At 26.5% G+C, this 18,976-nt stretch overlaps 1 protein-coding gene across 2 annotated transcripts; it reads right to left on the bottom strand.

The window, feature by feature from the left end:
* Nucleotides 1-537: 537 nt before the first annotated feature.
* Nucleotides 538-18,098, bottom strand: Ppap2a (phosphatidic acid phosphatase type 2A). 2 transcript variants are annotated; one of them, XM_008187687.3, is made up of 5 exons: nucleotides 17,776-18,098; nucleotides 10,175-10,326; nucleotides 6,049-6,402; nucleotides 5,797-5,973; nucleotides 538-861 (listed from the first exon to the last, which is right to left on the bottom strand). In XM_008187687.3, the coding sequence occupies exons 1-5, from the start codon at nucleotides 17,837-17,839 to the stop codon at nucleotides 748-750; spliced, it is 861 nt and encodes a 286-aa protein (XP_008185909.1). In that variant the 5' UTR covers nucleotides 17,840-18,098; the 3' UTR covers nucleotides 538-747.
* Between the last annotated feature and the right edge of the window lie 878 nt (nucleotides 18,099-18,976).

Below are 18,976 nucleotides of genomic sequence, written 5' to 3'. Positions count from 1 at the left end.
TATATGGAAGGAACATAATATTATTATAGTGATGTTGGAAATATATATATTTTCTAAAAATATATTATACAAGATATATAAAATATATAATAATTAATATAAAATGTGCTTTTATTTAACCACAGCTTAAAAATAAATAAATTGCATTTTTTTTTTAGTCTTGTATAATAAAAAGTGATAGTGGCTTTGAATTTAATATAAATAAAATGTCTAATCAGTAATGTTTAAAAAAAATACCCAAAACCATATTAATTCTTGTAAAAAAGTTTTAGCATTAATGTTTAATGAAAAAATAGCACCTATACAATAACTGCACAAAATCTTGAGGATTCCATTTATGAATAAAATAAATATATAAGGTACTTACCCTCGTTAACTAATTGATCACAAAAAATAATTATAATTGAATGTAATTTATGTATATTATATTCAAAATACACCTATACTTGAAAAATGTATAAATAAAAAACAATACAATTATTTGTAATAGTCTTTTTAAAATTATTAAAATGTTAATAAAATGAAAATTGCGATTAAAAATTATCTGTAATTAATTTAAGATTTTATTTTGAAAATAATAAATATAATTAGGATTAACAATGTAATATGATTCCACTGTCCAATGTCATTTAAACAAACGAAAAAAAAAATTAATTTTGTCAAATTATTTATTATAATCAATATATTAACGATATATTCAAGAATACTCATACAATTTAAATGCAGTTTTGGAGCATTAGTGCATATTTATTTGAGTTCGGTTGTTTGTAAATTATTTGTAGTTTCGATGTCATCTGCTGAAGAATTGCGTTTTCGGAGGGATTTATATTTTGACGCAAATAATTCCGATACGTATAATGCCTAAAACATTAAGTTTAAGTCTAATATATAGGTACACAAATTAAATACATAATTAACATCTGTATAGATAGGTATTTCACTATGTTCGGACTTTTTTATTTTGATATTTGATTATTGAGTTTTTAAAGATGTCCATCAATTTTCAAAAGTACAAACATCAATAAGACACTACATTCATAAATATATAAGTACACATACAGAGCATGTTATTCTAAATTTTATTTTACAGACTTTTCTGACATATATATTATTAATCGGGATTTCTCTAAACTTTTGACATTTATAGTAGGTACATATATACAATTATTATGCAGGCAAACTGCATGCATACACATATATTTGAAATTGAATATTAATATAAAAATATTATTTATATATTGTACATTTGTAATATTTAATTGTTCTTTATACAAAGCAAATCAAAAAGAAAAACAAAATTACTGATTATAATATTTTGAGTTAAATTAAATTACGAAATAATAGTAGCGGTAGGTATTATTGTTCAACTTGTATTATAATTTACTACGTAATGTTAATATCAAGTTTTTATTTATTTATTGATTGTATTAGGAAAAGAGGGACAAAATATTTTTAACTCGTACCGCCCTTTCAAGTTAAAACCCATTTACATAACAATATCAACCTAATAAATAAATAAAAACAATAGATAGCCAAAGAACGTGTGTTAATGTGTTATCATGTATCTATCAATGTTAAGGTTATGAACTACATTGTAAAAATATTACGAAAACAAGAAATATTTATTGATATTATTTTCATACTAATAAAATAATATTAACTATATTATAGTAATATACTAATGTACCACACAGACTGTTGAAACAAAAAACAAAACTTTTTTATTTTCTCATAAATTAAAATTTTAAAATCCCCATAACCCACATATCCTCCAAACCAATTATCATGGAATATATCCTTAGCACACAAAAGTGAAAAAGCTCAAAAACTGCTCATTCAAATTTTTATTTTGATACGTCAATATTTTCAGAAAATTGATCCATTAAGTAATATTTTGTAGAAAAGGGAAGTTCTTTTTAATACAACACAAGTTTGTATCTCCACAAGCCACTCCATAAGAAGTACAAAAAATCTCAAGAATTTGAAAATATGGTCATAAAGTAGGTATATTAAAAAATTCCAAAAATCAGAATAACTGGGTTATTGAAGAAAGAAGGAGGTGAGCTCTAACCGAGGTGAATCACCCTATAAATAATCATAATTAATAATTATCAAAATATTTGATGTATAAAATTATTGTAGGCTACTTAACGTTGATTTTGGGTACTCGGGCTTATTGCATTTTAGTTAGTTTAAGACATGAGTAACAAGTAATAATTATGGGCTATTATAGTACAATAATGTCATAAGTAAAAAAAAATTTAATTTTAAGGTTTAATATCTTTGGAATCGAATTTATTTTTTTTTAACAGATACGCTATATTTGTTATTATTTTATAATGAATTGTAAAATTAACTAATTTACTATTAATTATTGTACCGAATTCTATACAGAAAATATTATAAAATAAATATTATAATAGACCATAACTCTAAATGTTTTAGAAATATTTAATTTTCAAGAAATTAGGATAAAAGAAAAGAGTTAAGCAAGTCACATTTTAATATACCTAAGTCCCCTCCCCCCCCAAAAAAAAACAAAAATATTTTGATTAAAGTAATCTTACAATAAAAATAAATTATCAAACTTAAAAAACGATCTCCTGAACTAAATTTTACTTGTGACTTTATTGTACTTACCGGAAGTGCAATAGTTATTGTAATAATTAAATTAAATTAAATTTGGTTATCTATATAGGTACTAATAAATATTTATGGTTATGTATTTCAAATGTATGTATTGTCAGTAAAGAAAAAACATTCGAATTGATAACGATAAAAATAAAATAAAATATTATTTTTTATTTTTTGTAATTACTCCAAGTTACGTAAAATAATATTTTCAAAATATATGCGATCAAATCGAGAAAATGGGCTAACAAATGTGGAAATATATTTTTAAAAATACACATTGACCCCATTAACCAGTGCAGTGGGTCCAATAGAAGAATTTTTTCTTATGTATGTGTAAATTGGGACCAGCCTGTTGAGTCCATTAACCATCCAATAAGCTACAACCACAGATATATATATTAAACTAGATTGCTAACTATTGATAATACGTGAAGCGAAGTTCCGCCATTTTATCTGAGGCCAGAAGTATTATCAATTATTAGAAAATTTATTTAAATCATTGATAATTGATAAAAAAAAATTGTTTGCTAAAAATATGGACCAAAAAATAATTATTTATGTACAAAATGAATTAGCAACATCTTCAATAGTATTCAAAGAGTGTAATGATTGTTGGGATGCAACAGACTTATATTCAAAACCAAATAAAATAGATATGATAAACCAAATAACAAGAACATACCTCAAAATACGACTACATGCCTACAGTAAAATACTGACATCGTCAATTGCAAAAATGTCGAGCATAAGACAAAAACTGACCAAAACAATTTTATTTTATAATATGTAATCTACTCTGATCAATGTTATATTAACAATAGCTTACTATAGTAAAGCTATAATGATTTTTATATTATACAATCTGACAACTAATGTTTAATTTTAAATACTTGGGTACCTATGTGATTTATTTAATTTATTTAAGAATTTATTAATGTTAAAAAAACTGAAGATGATCGATTTTTTTTTTATTTATATGTAAAACTAAAAATATCCAAAAGTATAATAAATAATAATAGTAACTTGTGAACTAAAGAATTATTTTTCTATTGAAAGGAAAAAAAAACATTTGTTATCAATATAAATAATAACTGATATGGTGTTCCGGCCTCGATTAAAATGGCGGATTATTGGCTTCAATTAAATACACAGACTGTATAGGCCAGTTAGCAATCTAGTTTAATATATATATCTGTGGCTACAACTGGTATAACAGAACATGATCTAAAAAATTAGATTTTGCAAGAAGTCAATAGTTTATTTTAAAATTATTCTGATTTTGATAGAAAAACAATTCTGTAAATAGATTATGGTTCAGTGAAATCTGTAATTTTTATTCAATTCATACCTACGGGTGATTCCCTATTAAAATTAACTAAACATATAATTAATATTATAATATTGTACATTTTGGTTGAAAAAATAATCTACATGACGTTATAGTCCATCTCCAGTTTATAAATCGAATATTCAAATCGTTTTTTGAAACATTTATTTCCTTAAAAGTGGTTTAAAAAATGGTAGATAAATTTAAAAGTACAATAAAAAAATTTGTAGTTATGAAAGAACTAGAAAATATTTATTGACTAATTTTTATTTTTGTTTTATATAAATAATAATTTCTCATTCAATTTTTGATTATTACTTATAATTATTAGCTATCACTTATCAGTTATTAGCACGATTTAAGATAGTATCTTAAATCGTGGTTATTAGTAATAATTAGTTTGAATGAAAAAAAACCATCATACTATGGTAATTGGTAATGACTAGGACCCGGATTTTTAAGCAAATGCATATTCTTCTACATTTGACGTATAATAATTCTGATTAAATATCTTGATGTTTCGTAAGACGTAGATTCTGCTGTTAATTTTTTTTTTTGCATATTTTTGCATATTTGCATCAAAATGTATAATAATTGCATATTTAGGGGGAATTACATAAAATGTGCATATTTAATAAATAATTAATAAAATATTTTAAATTGTATTCAAAGTTTGATATACATGCCGATTTTGCTCGATCACCGACGTTCCTGACACATATAATTCGACCGAATAAAAAAAAATATTTTATTTCATTTATATTATTTAATGATAACTCGATCAAAAATGAACTTTCGATAATTATATCAAATTTCCAATGCATAACAGACACTATCACGTATCTAGAAAAATCGGGTGTCAATTTTGGAAAAAGTCTAGAATTGGTTCAAAATGTAGAAAATAAGTTGAGTGAAGGAGGGCGAGGTATTGAATTTGCTAAAGTTAAACTATCGGAAGTATTATCAAAAAATCCCGGATTATCACAAATAAAAAAATTTCCGAAATTATAAGCGGAGATATAAGAAACGATGATGAAGACCTTGCATAGTATTCACCAGAAGATATTTCTTGTTTCAAATGTGCACCCATTGTGTCAGCAGACGTGGAAAAAAGTTTTTCGAAATACAAGGTGATGCTACGCGACAATCGTAGAAGTTTTCAATTTGATAATTTAAAATCACATTTTGTTATATCATGTTGGTACTCATTCAACAATTATTAATTAATACACATTTTTATGCTTTATACACATTTAAAAAAATGATATTTAAATTGTATTTTTTTTTCACTTCATACTATATTTTTTTATTTTTTTTTAAACAATACATTTTTTTGCATATTATTTGCATATTTTTGAATTTTTGAGTGTATATATAACAAAAATGTTTGCATAAAAATCCGGGCCCTAGTAATGACGAAAGCTTTTTCGCTCCGCTTGGAATTTCAAAATATGCAGATTTGTTATTAATTATGATCTTGCAAAACATAAAAAAAAAATAATCATAAATTTGATAATATTTATTGTCTTATTACCATAAACATCTTCGTCAATTCATATACGTATACATATTGTAAACAAATCTAACAGGTATACAAACTAATTTAATAGTATATTATTTAAATAAATTCATAATTTTCCTTTTTATCATAAAACATAGAAGAATATCATAAATTTAATTTATTTATTTTGAAAGACCACAGTATTTTTTTAAAAATTAAGTATTTATACAAAAAAACATTTAGTGGTTTAATTTGAAGAATTTCCACATTAATCTTTACATTTTATCCTTTTGAAAATTTTTTTTTTATTATTACAATTGATCATTTGGCTTACAGTTATAGTAGCAGTGGTAATTCCCAAAATTGCTCCAGCCAATACATCACTCCAATGATGTTTATAATCACTGACTCGTGATAGTGCACAAAACACTGCCATCAAAATAACCACAAATTGAGCTAAGCTTCTTGCCATTCCATATTTAGATGTCTTAATTCGGGCTTGTAAATATAACTAATATAATATAAATTATAAAACGATTATTAAATAATTTAAACATAATATTTTAAAAGAGAAATCCACACTTACCGCTAAGTAGACCATACAATAAAACGATAATGAAGAATGCCCAGAAGGAAATGATAGTCTACTATCGGTAAATTTGTTGGGCCTTTCTCCGCCGCATGTAAAATCTTCGTTATATTTTGTTTTATTTATGATATTATTACAGTCCACGTCGGGCTTACAAATGTCTAAAAAATGTGGTCTCAATCTTCCTATTGTATATTTACCAATATCTGTAGTTAGTTGTGAACAAGCTGCTCCAAATAAAAACCATAATATATTGTTGTATACGGAATACAGCCAATTAGGAATAGGTGTTCCCAATAACGAATAACGCGATTGTTCATTGTTTCGCATTGAATATTCAATAAATAAGATCTATAAATATTTTTTAAGTAGTAATTACGGTTATTCCTTATTAATAAATAAATACAAAACAAAAATGTTTAATGTGGTTTCAAGATGTTTGGTCCATTTTTTTATAACAATGTCCATAAGTTATGTTTGTTGACAAATGGCAGTCCATACTAGTTGAAAGATCTTTAACTTAAAAAGTTATCAACATAATATATTATAGTATTTTGTTTTCAAACATATCATGCGAATATTTATTACTATCTACCGAAAACTATAATAGACAATAGTACATGTATCCTAATATTATCTATAGTCAAAATTACACTTCAATAAAAAAAATTATATGAAATGTTTTAAATTGAATGCTTACTTTAATAATGTGATAATTAATACTAATAATTACTTAAATTTTACTATTTTAATATAATACTAACATCTTATACAGCAACTAATGAAGTAATAAGTGATAGGTATATTGATAAAGGTTCCTGTGCCTATATGTAGTTTTAAATGCTTGAAGTAAAGTAGTTAATAATAATAATCTGAATTGTTTTTGAGTTTTTATAAAATAATTGAAAATAATTTGGTTAAAAAAGTACGAAATAATATTTGAAACACTGGTATTGGATTGTTGAATAATTGTATATTGTAAACCTACCAAAATTCAAAACTGTATTATGGGATGACTGTGATAACTGGTATATATTATACAGACATAAAAAATTGAAATAGTTCGGTGCCACGTGTATAGGTTTGAAGATTTAGGGCTGTGAATTACACGATAAGTGTAAAGGCGCGTTTACCTTAAGAGGATGTCCAGTCCAACATCGTCAGGAAACATATTTTTCTGACATTGTCGTCGATAATTAATATTTGATACCACTTATGACGGGAAATCGGAAATATTGTCGACGACAATTTTTCTTTGGTCTGTACGGGGCTTAAAGCTCAGATTAATTGTTGTCTCCGTCTTACAAGTGTGTAACATAGAAAATTATTGTACGTCCAGCAGAACACGTTTAGCTCCGATACCTTAAAAATTAGAGTGAATTTTTACCTCTTATAAAATTTAAAAGTAAGATTATTATCTATAGACAATCTCCAATGCTTTTTATTATATTTTAATTTTAAAGCGAGTTATGTGTATTTTAAAATTGTAAATAGTTAGTACTCTTAAAATATTCATAACTCTCTTTAAAATTAAAATATAATAAAAAGCCCACACGATTTCCTATAGGTTATGTATACATAATAATCTTACCTTTACATTTTATAAGAGGTCAAATCACTCTAAATTTTAAACTAACGGAGCTACGTGTGTTCTGCTGAGCATACAATTTGCTATAATGTTGCGTACTTATAAGACGGAGATAACCAAAGTCTGTGTAACGTCCTAGTAAGGCGCGTACACAAGAGAGCATATTTTGTGCGTCGCAAATCGCGAGCATGTGAATGAAGATGCGAATTAATTTTATTCGTTTGTGTGTTTTATATGGTGTGTACAGATGAGTCGAATGTGCGCGGTAATCCTTTGAGCATGACTAAAATACCGACAGTGATCGGCTCGTCATGAGAGTCTATTCGACAAACACTGACGAATACTTCCGAATTCTTGTGAACGTCATCTACACGCTCGTATGATGGGTCGCACACGAATGTACGTGAGCATTGGCTATTTTTCTTCGCTCGTGTTGTGTTTACGCGCCTTTAGAGCCCGAACACGAACGAATGCATGTGAATGCTACCGAACGAACCAATGTAAACGGTCTAGCGTTCGCTCCAAAGGAGATCTGATCAAAGGGTTCGTTATAGGTTCGATCTCGTTTGTTTATTATTCATTAGTTCGTGTTCGGGGCGTTCGGGCTCTAAATGTAAACCCACCTTAACAACAGCATACAAACAATGATAGATAATATTTCTATACAGGGTGGTTAACCAAGCACGCTCACACCACTTTTATTATGTATGTACTTATGCATTTATTCAAATACTGATTATTAGAATTTAGACCATAATATTTTCAAGTACTTAGATTTAATTTAATTATTTAAGGCGTATCCTGTGACGGTACGAACTAAATTTTTTTTAAATAATGTTGATGTAATTGAATCTAAATTTATATGGTTAATTTCCTAGTAATTAAACTTTGTGTACAAAGAACTTAATAATTTATTAATAATTTATTTAGTACTGGTTATTATTAAGCAGTACTTAATAATAATTTTATTTTAAATATAAAATATAAGAAATACCTAATTAGTCTACTTCCTATTATACTCGGGCAATTTTTTCAAATGATAAAATTGTAATAAATTAATATTAATTACTGTGATTTAAATTATCGCTATTATTATAGCTCCCGATTTAAACCTGTGTTCATGTTGTTATCACAGACGGCTATTATCCCATTAGTACTTAAGTCAAAAACTAGGCTCGTTCAAATTTTGATTAACAAATCATTTTTCAAAAAAATTATCTTCTTAACAGTATACAATAAAAAAAAGGTGGTTTTCATTTAAAAAAGTTTATTTCGTAAAATTTGCCACATAACACTTCTTATATTATCCATAAAATATTTTAGGCTTTGAATGTATTGTTCTTAAGTAGGTTGTATATATATAAGCAGTATACCAACAATTTAAACTAATAAATTCATTAATAAAGGAAAAATATAGGTGAATGTGCTTGGTAAATCACCCTTTATATAAAGACAAAATAAATAAACATGGACACGGATTAAATTAAAAAATAAAATATTATGATACGCACACATCAACACCTTATAGGATATTTATGAACGCTGGTTGGGATATGTAGGTACAGCTAGTGGAATGACGTCAGGGGTAATCGAGTAACGGCCGGAGTGGTGATGGGTGGGTAATCACCAATAAGTGATAATTTATAGTATCAACTATTTTAGTAATAACTACTGACAGGTAGTTTCAATAATTATGACACTGGATGCGCTTTTATCGGGTTATTAATGCTGCTGGGTGGGTGTAAATGAGTAATATTAGACTATAGCCTCTGAAAAATGTCAATTTAACCCATAGACATAATATAGATTATAGATCTATATTATGTCAATGATTTCACCACGCAGCGCGCCACTGGGTATAGGGAGCAGAATAGAAATTAAAAATCCTTAAATTTGTTATTGGAAATTAATAATTAACTAAGTATATACTAAATTTAAATGTTTATCGTTTTTAAATAAACTATATTTAAGTATATGGAAAATGATTTTGTTATTTTTAATTTATTTAATTTTCTATTTTAGCAGAAAGAAAAAAACATTTCGTGAAGCGATAAGAAATCTAAAAACAAATTTGAATTTAGCATAAAGTCTACAATGATTAATTAAATTTTCAAAAATATTGATTTTTTTAAATCAATTCTTTCAAAGGTAGGGATCAATTATTGTAGCCTTACCGTTCCATTGAAGACTTTTTGCGGAATTCAAATTTGTTTTCAGAATTCTTATCGCTTTACCAGATTAATTGGTACGTTAGAAATATAACACGTCTACAATCTATGTTGTTCGTGTTTAATTTTAAGTATCAGTTTATTAATAAAATAAAATACAACTATATGAAATGGAGATGTAGTTACTAAAAAAATATGTTCAGCTACTTTACTGATGAAATTGGATAAACAATTTTATCAACAAATAACAATCACGACTAGCTAAATAAACATGTATGTTATTCACAAAATATTGTGAACCCATTTTACGGACATTAATGGACATGGACAAAACGTCTGAAGACCTTTTCGGTAAATTATTACTTACTACTAATGTGGGTAGTCCTAATCCAACTGTATATAAAATACTTGATGAAACAGTTGATTCTTTGAATGGATATCGAATAGATTCATCGCCACAGAAGAATCCTCTTTGATATGGAGAGCCAAACATATAAAACATCAATACAGGAAATCCAACTGGTAAAAAATAAATATATTTTTTATGTAGATAATATCACATTACCTAATATAGTAATTTATATAATTATAAAATATGTAGCATAAAAAATGTATATTATGGTATACTTGTGCTTTATATTTATCATTATTTATAATAATAATAATAATAATAATACTTTTCAGTGGCTTTGTGGTTGGTCTCAGTCACTAACGTGTTCTGAGGTCAAGTATCGACCGACGTCGCTAGTTCCCGGAATAGTGACCACCCGGGTTTTTAGTGACCAATCATCTCCCCACATAAACGTGTTACTCAAAACGTAGACCCCCTCTACACAAATTCTAATGACCATAGTATTCATCCGATGCTTATAAGATCAATAAAAAAAATAAATACTTTTTTAATTTCTTCTCATATTTTAGAGATGCATTATACAATACAGCCATTTTATATAGCCAATGCTATTTATTTTTATAACTTAGATTAAAATTTTATAATTTAGGTGTAACAAAATTTCGCATACAATTTTAGGTTTATTATGTTTTGTAAAAATACTCACGAAAATATGTTAATAATTCTTTGGGTTAACATTATAATTAATAGATACAATACTCATCACTCATCAGTCATCATATTATATTATGTAATTTAAACAATCGTTTTACGGATTAAATTGCAGTAAATACAAGGGTGTAATTTCAGAATTATGCGTATAATTTAAAATATAATCAGAGCCACTCTCTTCGCTGAAAAATAATCTTACATTTAAAAGTTATCACTTATCAGTTACCATCACTTAAACTGCATTAAGAAATTAAAAAAAATATTAATTATTTTGTTATTTTAATACAATAAAAACATAAATATGTAATGCAAAAATTATAATAGATGAAAATAATGAATGACAAAATAATGAAAAATAAATTAGGTATTCAAGAAAAAAGTACCCAAAAATGTTTTGAATTAAGATTGAAAAATGTCTGAGAGATTTATCCTTTAGATTTTTTTTTTATCAGTAGTTACCTAAAGTATAACCTTGTAGGAGAAAGTCATACGAAATATATTAAGTTTGTACATAAATATACAGTACCTACCTATACAGTACAGTTATTAGGATTTTGGGGGGCCCCACCCTCTATTTACACCACGTCACCATTAATCATAAACTATTATTAAATTCGAAAAAAAAAGTGTCAAATATCTAAGAATATATTGTCTACTGTACAAGATATTATATCTGTCGTAGTAGCTATAAATAAGCAATACATAGCCTATATGTATAGGCATGATGTAGAGAAGACAAGGTGACACAACTTGTACATATTATTCCGTTCGCAAAATTTCTCGGCAATTTGTTAGTTCAAATGTCTCGTGCAGGTAGCGCCACCATTCGTCCGAAGTCCGGTTTTTATATTGTAAATACATTGTTTTTAATGTAAAATATTAAAAATGATTTACATTTTTGTCGTTTTGGGTATTATTATTTCAAAATTAAAAATATTAACCAAGTAAGAATTATTTTTAAGTAATAAATTTGAAGAATTTGGTAAGTAACATAATATACACACAGTATAGTACAGCTCGATTGTATGTCATCAGAATTATAATTCTGGTTGAGCACCTCCTATAATTTTTTCTCACAATACTTATTTAGAATATTCAATTAAATGTGATTTTTAGAGATAAAATTAACTTACAAGTATTTTATGCTATAATTACAGACATAAAAGCCTATTAAAAAAAGGTCTCTGTAGTAACTGCAGAGTAAGCCACCAATAATAAAGACTACAGCTTACAAGATATAAGAATTAAATGTATTCGTAAATCTAACCTAACCTACGACCTAACCTACGACCTACCTACCAACTAGTAATTTTATATATATACATCATTCAATTACCTACAAATTTAAGAATCTTACTAATCATTAATCAGTTATAACTTTTAATAATTAAAAGAAATTTGATTATTATGTAATAATAATTTGCTGGCATTTAGCTAGTATATTTAATATGTTACATAGTATTTAAATTTAAAATCGATTAAAAGTGTCAATTATAATTTAAATTCTTAAGATCTCATGCACACACCCACGTGCAATTTGCATCATGCAAGTTATTAGTCGCAAATCATAATTAATCAATCACGTTCATATGTAATTTTTGATAGTACGAGTCAATTGTATAGAAAACTTTTTTGGTGCATAATTCACACCACTATTTTGGTACAGGAAAAATAAAAATTGAAATATGTGTTGTACGAGAGTACAATGTTTTAGTTATGGTGTATTGGTGTTTAATGGTTTTTAGAAACTACTAATGCCAATTATCGATTTACGATAATTTAACTTTCTTAATTGGAAACCTACATATTTAATACATTAATTTTAATTCCAGAACAGTTTAGTTTAATATAGAAGCATAAATTAGTAGATATTTTGTTGTAAATAATTCTAATGTGTGGACACGGGACAGTATAACGTAATGACCTAGCTGGTGTGGGCGAGTGTGTGTGAGTTTCTTTACGTTTGGAAGTGGTTATGAAAAGCAACCTCGTGTCTTTATGTAATATACAAAAAAAGTCGTGCAAAACGATAAACAAATGCAATTTATTTTAACGAATTAAATTAATACAACAGTCTAGAAAGAATATCAAAACACTATTAGAATATTTGCAAGGTATAGTCAATTATATGTATGCGATAATATATTCGGAATCAAATGTCAAACTAAAATGTAATTATATAAGTGCATTGATACCTATATACATACATACATTTTATAAGTCTAACGTTTTAGATTCTGAGCGGAGCGATAAATGTATTGATCTTATAATGATGTATGTTTTAAAAAATAAATGTTTATTATATTTTGTGTCTGTGTACACGATAATTAGTCGAAATAATGATTCGATTTTCAACTTCAGTATCTTGTTCGATGGGAAATAAATCTAGTTGGTGCAATGGGGAAGTCAAAATTCCCAGTAATTTTCAAAAGCACCGGGAAAAACAAAAAAAAAAAATTAAGGAAAAACGGGAATTTTTACACAAAATCGGTTTTTGACAAAATCGTTTTTCAAATAACTCTACAACAAATGAACGTAGATATTCGAAATTATCACTGATGGTTGTTCATATTATTATTATCTATACTCGATAAAATTTCAAAATATTTTGATTTGTTTTGAACTGTATTTCGGTGTATAGAAAAAGAAATTATAAATATTCAATAAAATGTTCATGTCTCTACAGTTATTCGTTTTTGAATAACAACAAAATAATAAAATCGCTACATGAGAAATCGAGTGAATATCATTTCCTTTAAAAATATGAACTTATCAAACGCTCATTAATATTTAATTTAATTTGTTTGTAGACATTTTTTTTTATTTGATAAAGGTAGACAAACCTATGAATAATCTTGTATTAAATTTTCAAATCTTAGATTTAAAAAGACAATTTTTTATGAATTCTCAACTCGAAACACATCATGCATTCATCGTTCCGCTCAAAATCTAAAAACCGTGTGAGATTTACTACTTTACTAGATAATATTCTTACTTCTAAATTTTATAAGAGGTCAATTCATATTTCATTCTAATTTTTAAACCAACAGAGCTAAATGTGTTCTGCTGGACGTACCTATACAATTTGGTATGTTATGCGTTTGTAACACGTATATATCGCATACGGGTGTAGCTCCTAAGTTAGTTAAATATCGTTTAAATCATTTTTTTCATAAACACTAACATGTCTTGTATACTTGGAGGAGAATTGGAAATGATTTTTAAATAACAGCTAAAATGAATACATTCATTGGAAAATTAAGTTTCCAAATCTGTATTGTATTTATTTTTTAAAAGCTCAGCAAATATCCTTATGTCTTCTGGTATCATTTTAATTTTAAAAAATGTAATATTTTTTTTAAAAGGTCCTCATAGGTAATGGATAACTATAAACATTTTCCCGCCCCTAAAATTTGGCCACTGAAGCATTAGTCCCAGCCCCCCTCACCTTAACGCGCCACTGTGCTGTAGGTATATAGCTGTGGTATTATTAGTACACACACTATAGTCTATAGTGTAGGGTCTATATGAACCGAATTACCTATAATATCTATATAATACTTGTATTATCATTATTAACAGGATTTTTTTCTAATTGTTAAAAGCTATATTTAACCATTTATGACATAAGCAAAAATAATTATTAAATAAATATTGGAGTTAACGTTTACAAAAAAGAAATAAAATACACGGAAGATAACACTGTACCTAAAATTAACTGAAAATTGTTGAGAACAGTCTTGTAAACACTAAACGTATATTAATATAAGAAATCTATAAACAGTATAAACACTACCTAAAATGGTAGATTGAGTTTCCTTCGATACATATTTTTTTTAGAATTTTATGATTTTCATTACACATTATACAAAATGTATGTTTGGGGCAGTAAAACTGCTTCCATTTTCTTCAACAGTATCTTGTTCGATTGGAAAATGAATCTGGTTAGTACATTCAGGAGGTCAAAATTCCCAATAGTTTTCAAAAGCGCCGATAAAAACAAAAGAAAAATTAAGGAAAACCGGGAATTTTTAAGTTGAATCGGTTTTCGAAAAAATAAATTTTATGTTTCTGGTGTAATTATAAAACAAATTACTGTATATTCAGTTACCCTGTTTTTTAGTTTTTTAGTCAAAAAGAATGAAAATTCAATACAAGACTCATTGTGTCAAAGGCAGTTGAAAAATATTATACATAGACACATTTTTTTTTATAAGCATTTAAAGTTTGATTTTTGACAAAATGCGAAAAATCACTAAAATGTGCAAATTATTTTGAGTTAGAATTTTATAAAAATTTTCTTTTTAAATCTAAAATTTTAAAATTTAATATAAGACTTCTCATAAATCTCATCAACCTTTATCAAAAAAAAAAAGACAACAGGAAGGTCAAATTAAATTTTTATGAGCGTTTGAACTCTGAAGTTCAAATTTTTACAACATTGGATATTTATTATTTACTCGGTTTCTCATGTAGCAATTTTTTTATTTTGTTGTAATTCAAAAACGAATGACCGTAGACACTTAAAATGTAAGTACATACACAATATGCTTATTTTATCATTTTCTATACTTGATAATATGTTCAAAATATTTTGACCGTTTCGAGTTGTTTACAGACATTTTTAAATTTAAATTTTTTTAGTTGTTTTTTTTTTTATAAATGTCTATAAAATTTTATTTTTTGGGTAAAAAAGAGTGTAATACAAGTCTACTAATACCTATATTGTTACAATATCAGTTGAAAAATATTAAAAGTACCCACCTAAGAAAACATTTTTTTATAAGCATTTAAAGTTCGGATTTTTACAAAATGTATCAAAACCTCAAAAATTATAAAATGTTCTATTTTTATAACTAAAAATTAAAACAAAGATTGTCATAAATAGTTCATACTGTAACTAACAAATCTAATGAATATATAAACACAATTATTTTTTACAGATATTTTAAATTTAAATTTGGACGAAATTACATATTGAAACCAAGAATAACAATTTTAGTTATTTTGTTATAGTTTAAAAATATTATTCGTGGATTTATGAAACTTTTAGAATATATTATTAATTATTATATTTTATACACACGAAATTTTAAAATGTAAATTTTTTGGAGAAAATGAATTTAACCTACTGTTGTACTAATACCAAGTAAAATTAATTACTTTGATCAGAATATAATATCATCAAATAAACTTAGTATAATATTATGACCATCTTCGCTCAGAATCATTTTTCGTATACAATGATATTATCATCATTGAATTTAAATTTAATACCATAAATTACACTCATTACAGTAATCCACGTGTAACCTACGTTACAGCAGAGCGACATCCACTTACCCGCTTATTTTATACGTATATCTAAGTTTATTTTAAAGTTTAAACACTTAAACTTTTCGTTAAACCATGAGCATTAAGCAATTTTTAAGTAGTCTATTGTAACTACACGTATTTTACAAATCAAATGAATAATTTGGAAACCATTTCAAATAAAAAGTCTAATAACTACTTAGGTACCTAGTATTTTATTATATTTTTATTAATTATAAAAAAAACTTTGCGTTATGCCACGGTTGAAAACCACTGTTATACCTAATACCTACCTATAGTCGTAGAATAAAATAACCTCAATAATCGTTTGTTGAAATTCCAGACTAAAAAAATATATTTTAATTGTATGATTCTGATTTGGTTTGAGGCGTTTCATCGGCATTACTGAATATCGTATAAAGTTAAATCACCTACGATTTAATAATTGAGGATTTTGATATAAATAACAAATTTATAAAATATAAAATACTTTATTACTATATGTATATAAATATGGTACATAATAAGTAATTATGTTAAAAAAATCTGACTCGTCGAAAAATCCATTGTGATAAACAATCAATGAATCAACTAGTGACAAAATTGAAAATACAAAATTGAATTGAATACTGACAAAGACTTCAATATTTTGAATAAAACTACTTAAATATTTATTTTAAATTATTTTTAGCTTTGTGGTTCAGTATAGGAGTGTACAGTCGTCATTGGGTAGGTAGGCTCTATATTGGATGTGTTCAATTAGAATTCAATGATAAACCATTGTATATGATGAAAAACGATTCTGAGCAAAAACAGTCTAACTTTTTGGTTACCAACTATATTAAAATTTGTATAGGTACATTTTAGAATTTTTTTTTTTTAGTTTTTATTGAATATTTTAAAATGGTGAGAATTTTCAATTTTGACCTTTCAAACGTATCAACTAACAAACTTCCAATTTTCTACAAGAAACCTGGATGATTAGAGTATTTTCTTTAGTAGAAAAAGTGTCTCCAGACACAAAGGAAAAAACACAAATTAATGCATTTGCTCCAAACTAATTTTTTTTTAAATAATCATTTTTCTTTATTCTTAGTTATTGCCAAAATAATTAGGTATTTAACTGGGTACCGTTTGAGCTTTTTACTTTAAATATGTGAATAAATATATAAGAAATTAAGCTTTGGACACTGGGCCACAGATATTTAGAACAAACTAACCTAATACTGTAATACCGATTGGCTATTAATATGATAACAAAGTATGACAAATTTTATATTAATCACGGTAAATGTTTATAACTGGTGTAGGTATACATTTTTTACTCCCACCTCCAATTTAAAATTGTTCTCTAGAACTAGTAGAATTTCAAGAAATTACCCGTATAGAGTATAATTTGTTCTCAATTTAGAATCAAGAAAATATTTATTAAAGCTTTAAAATAATTGTTATAAAAAGTGAAAAAAAAACTATTCATATTGTTTTGTTATAAATGGTACAAATTAAAAAATATAAGGCAGAATTTAGTAATAATAAACATGCATAATATTTTTTTTTACAAAAATGTCATGTTAAGTGAGACAAGTTCTTACCTGAACCTAAGCATAATAAATCAACTATAACTTTATGGAATAATTTTTTTGAATCTCTGTCCATGGTAAAATGTTTGCTAGCAATATGTTCTTAAAATACGTAATTAATTATTGACTCTCAAACAACTACCGTCGTTCGCTAACGTCGGGCGTAAACTAATTACTAGATATGAAATACTAAAATCAGTAAAATCGACAATAGATAACAGAAACTGATGCGCGTAAACGTTATGGTAAATTTTTTTTAAGCGAACTCCATTGAAAGTGGGACGACGTTACGTCATGAACGCTGCACGACGATGTTATTGTTAAACTTTATTATTGGCAATATATATTTTAAGCGATTACGATATCGTCTTAAGTCAACGTCACGGATTATTATTTATTATCACCATAGGCATGGTAATCATAAGTATTTGATCAGTGCGACCAACGCGACAGAAATGCGTACCGCACCACATTGTAGCCGTGTGGACAATACCTAAATTACCTAATGGCCAATTGTAATAATAAATAGGAATTATCGAATCGATCATAGATTGTTGGTACTCAATAGGCTATAGCTGCTGAGTGCTGTATCCTGGAAGACAGTGCTCGAATTGGGGGGGTGCGCAGGGGGACGAAGCTCCTCTACTATTTTTATTTTTTTTTTGCGTACCCCAACTATTTTTTTTTACTTGGACGGGGGGACGGACCAAACTAATGCCCAAAATAATTTTTATTAAAATTTGGAGTGGATTTAAAGTGTTTTGTCAACGATAAACCTTATGAATACCTAGTAATTTTACATTTTTTAATATAAAAATATTTTTCATCCTATCTATTGTTTTGACTAGTAATGTTTAACCTTTTTGACTCGTGATCCACTGTTTTTGTAACAATATTTTCACGACTCGTGTCACCTTAGTAGGCCATATAGGAAAAAGACTAAGCTGCTAGTTTTGCGTAAATTCCCGTGCATAAATGTGCCCAAAACATTTTCAAAAAAGTTTCAATAAACATTTGCTTAAGTTTAGAATCACAAGTAAGCTCAATTTATTGATTTTAGTAGACATTTTAACTATCATTATATCTACTGTAAAATATGGTTCTTCAATTCATTCATAACTTATTTGAATCCATAATTGATAATTTTATTAATAAAATTACTCTTTTTAAAACAAAAAAGACTTGTCACGACCCATGTTTATAGATTACGCGA

This window comes from Acyrthosiphon pisum, chromosome A2 (genome assembly GCF_005508785.2).
Source record: "Acyrthosiphon pisum isolate AL4f chromosome A2, pea_aphid_22Mar2018_4r6ur, whole genome shotgun sequence".
NCBI classification, from domain to species: domain Eukaryota; kingdom Metazoa; phylum Arthropoda; class Insecta; order Hemiptera; family Aphididae; genus Acyrthosiphon; species Acyrthosiphon pisum.
This window is presented reverse-complemented; position numbering and strand designations above follow the sequence as displayed.

Coding starts and splice junctions, on each gene's coding strand:
- Ppap2a (XM_008187687.3), bottom strand. CDS start 17,839: ATGGACAGAGATTCAAAAAAATTATTCCATAAAGTTATAGTTGATTTA. Junction 6,403..10,174: donor TAGGACTACCCACATTAGTA/GTAAGTAATAAT, acceptor AAATATTTATAG/ATCTTATTTATTGAATATTC. Junction 5,974..6,048: donor ATTGTATGGTCTACTTAGCG/GTAAGTGTGGAT, acceptor ATATTATATTAG/TTATATTTACAAGCCCGAAT.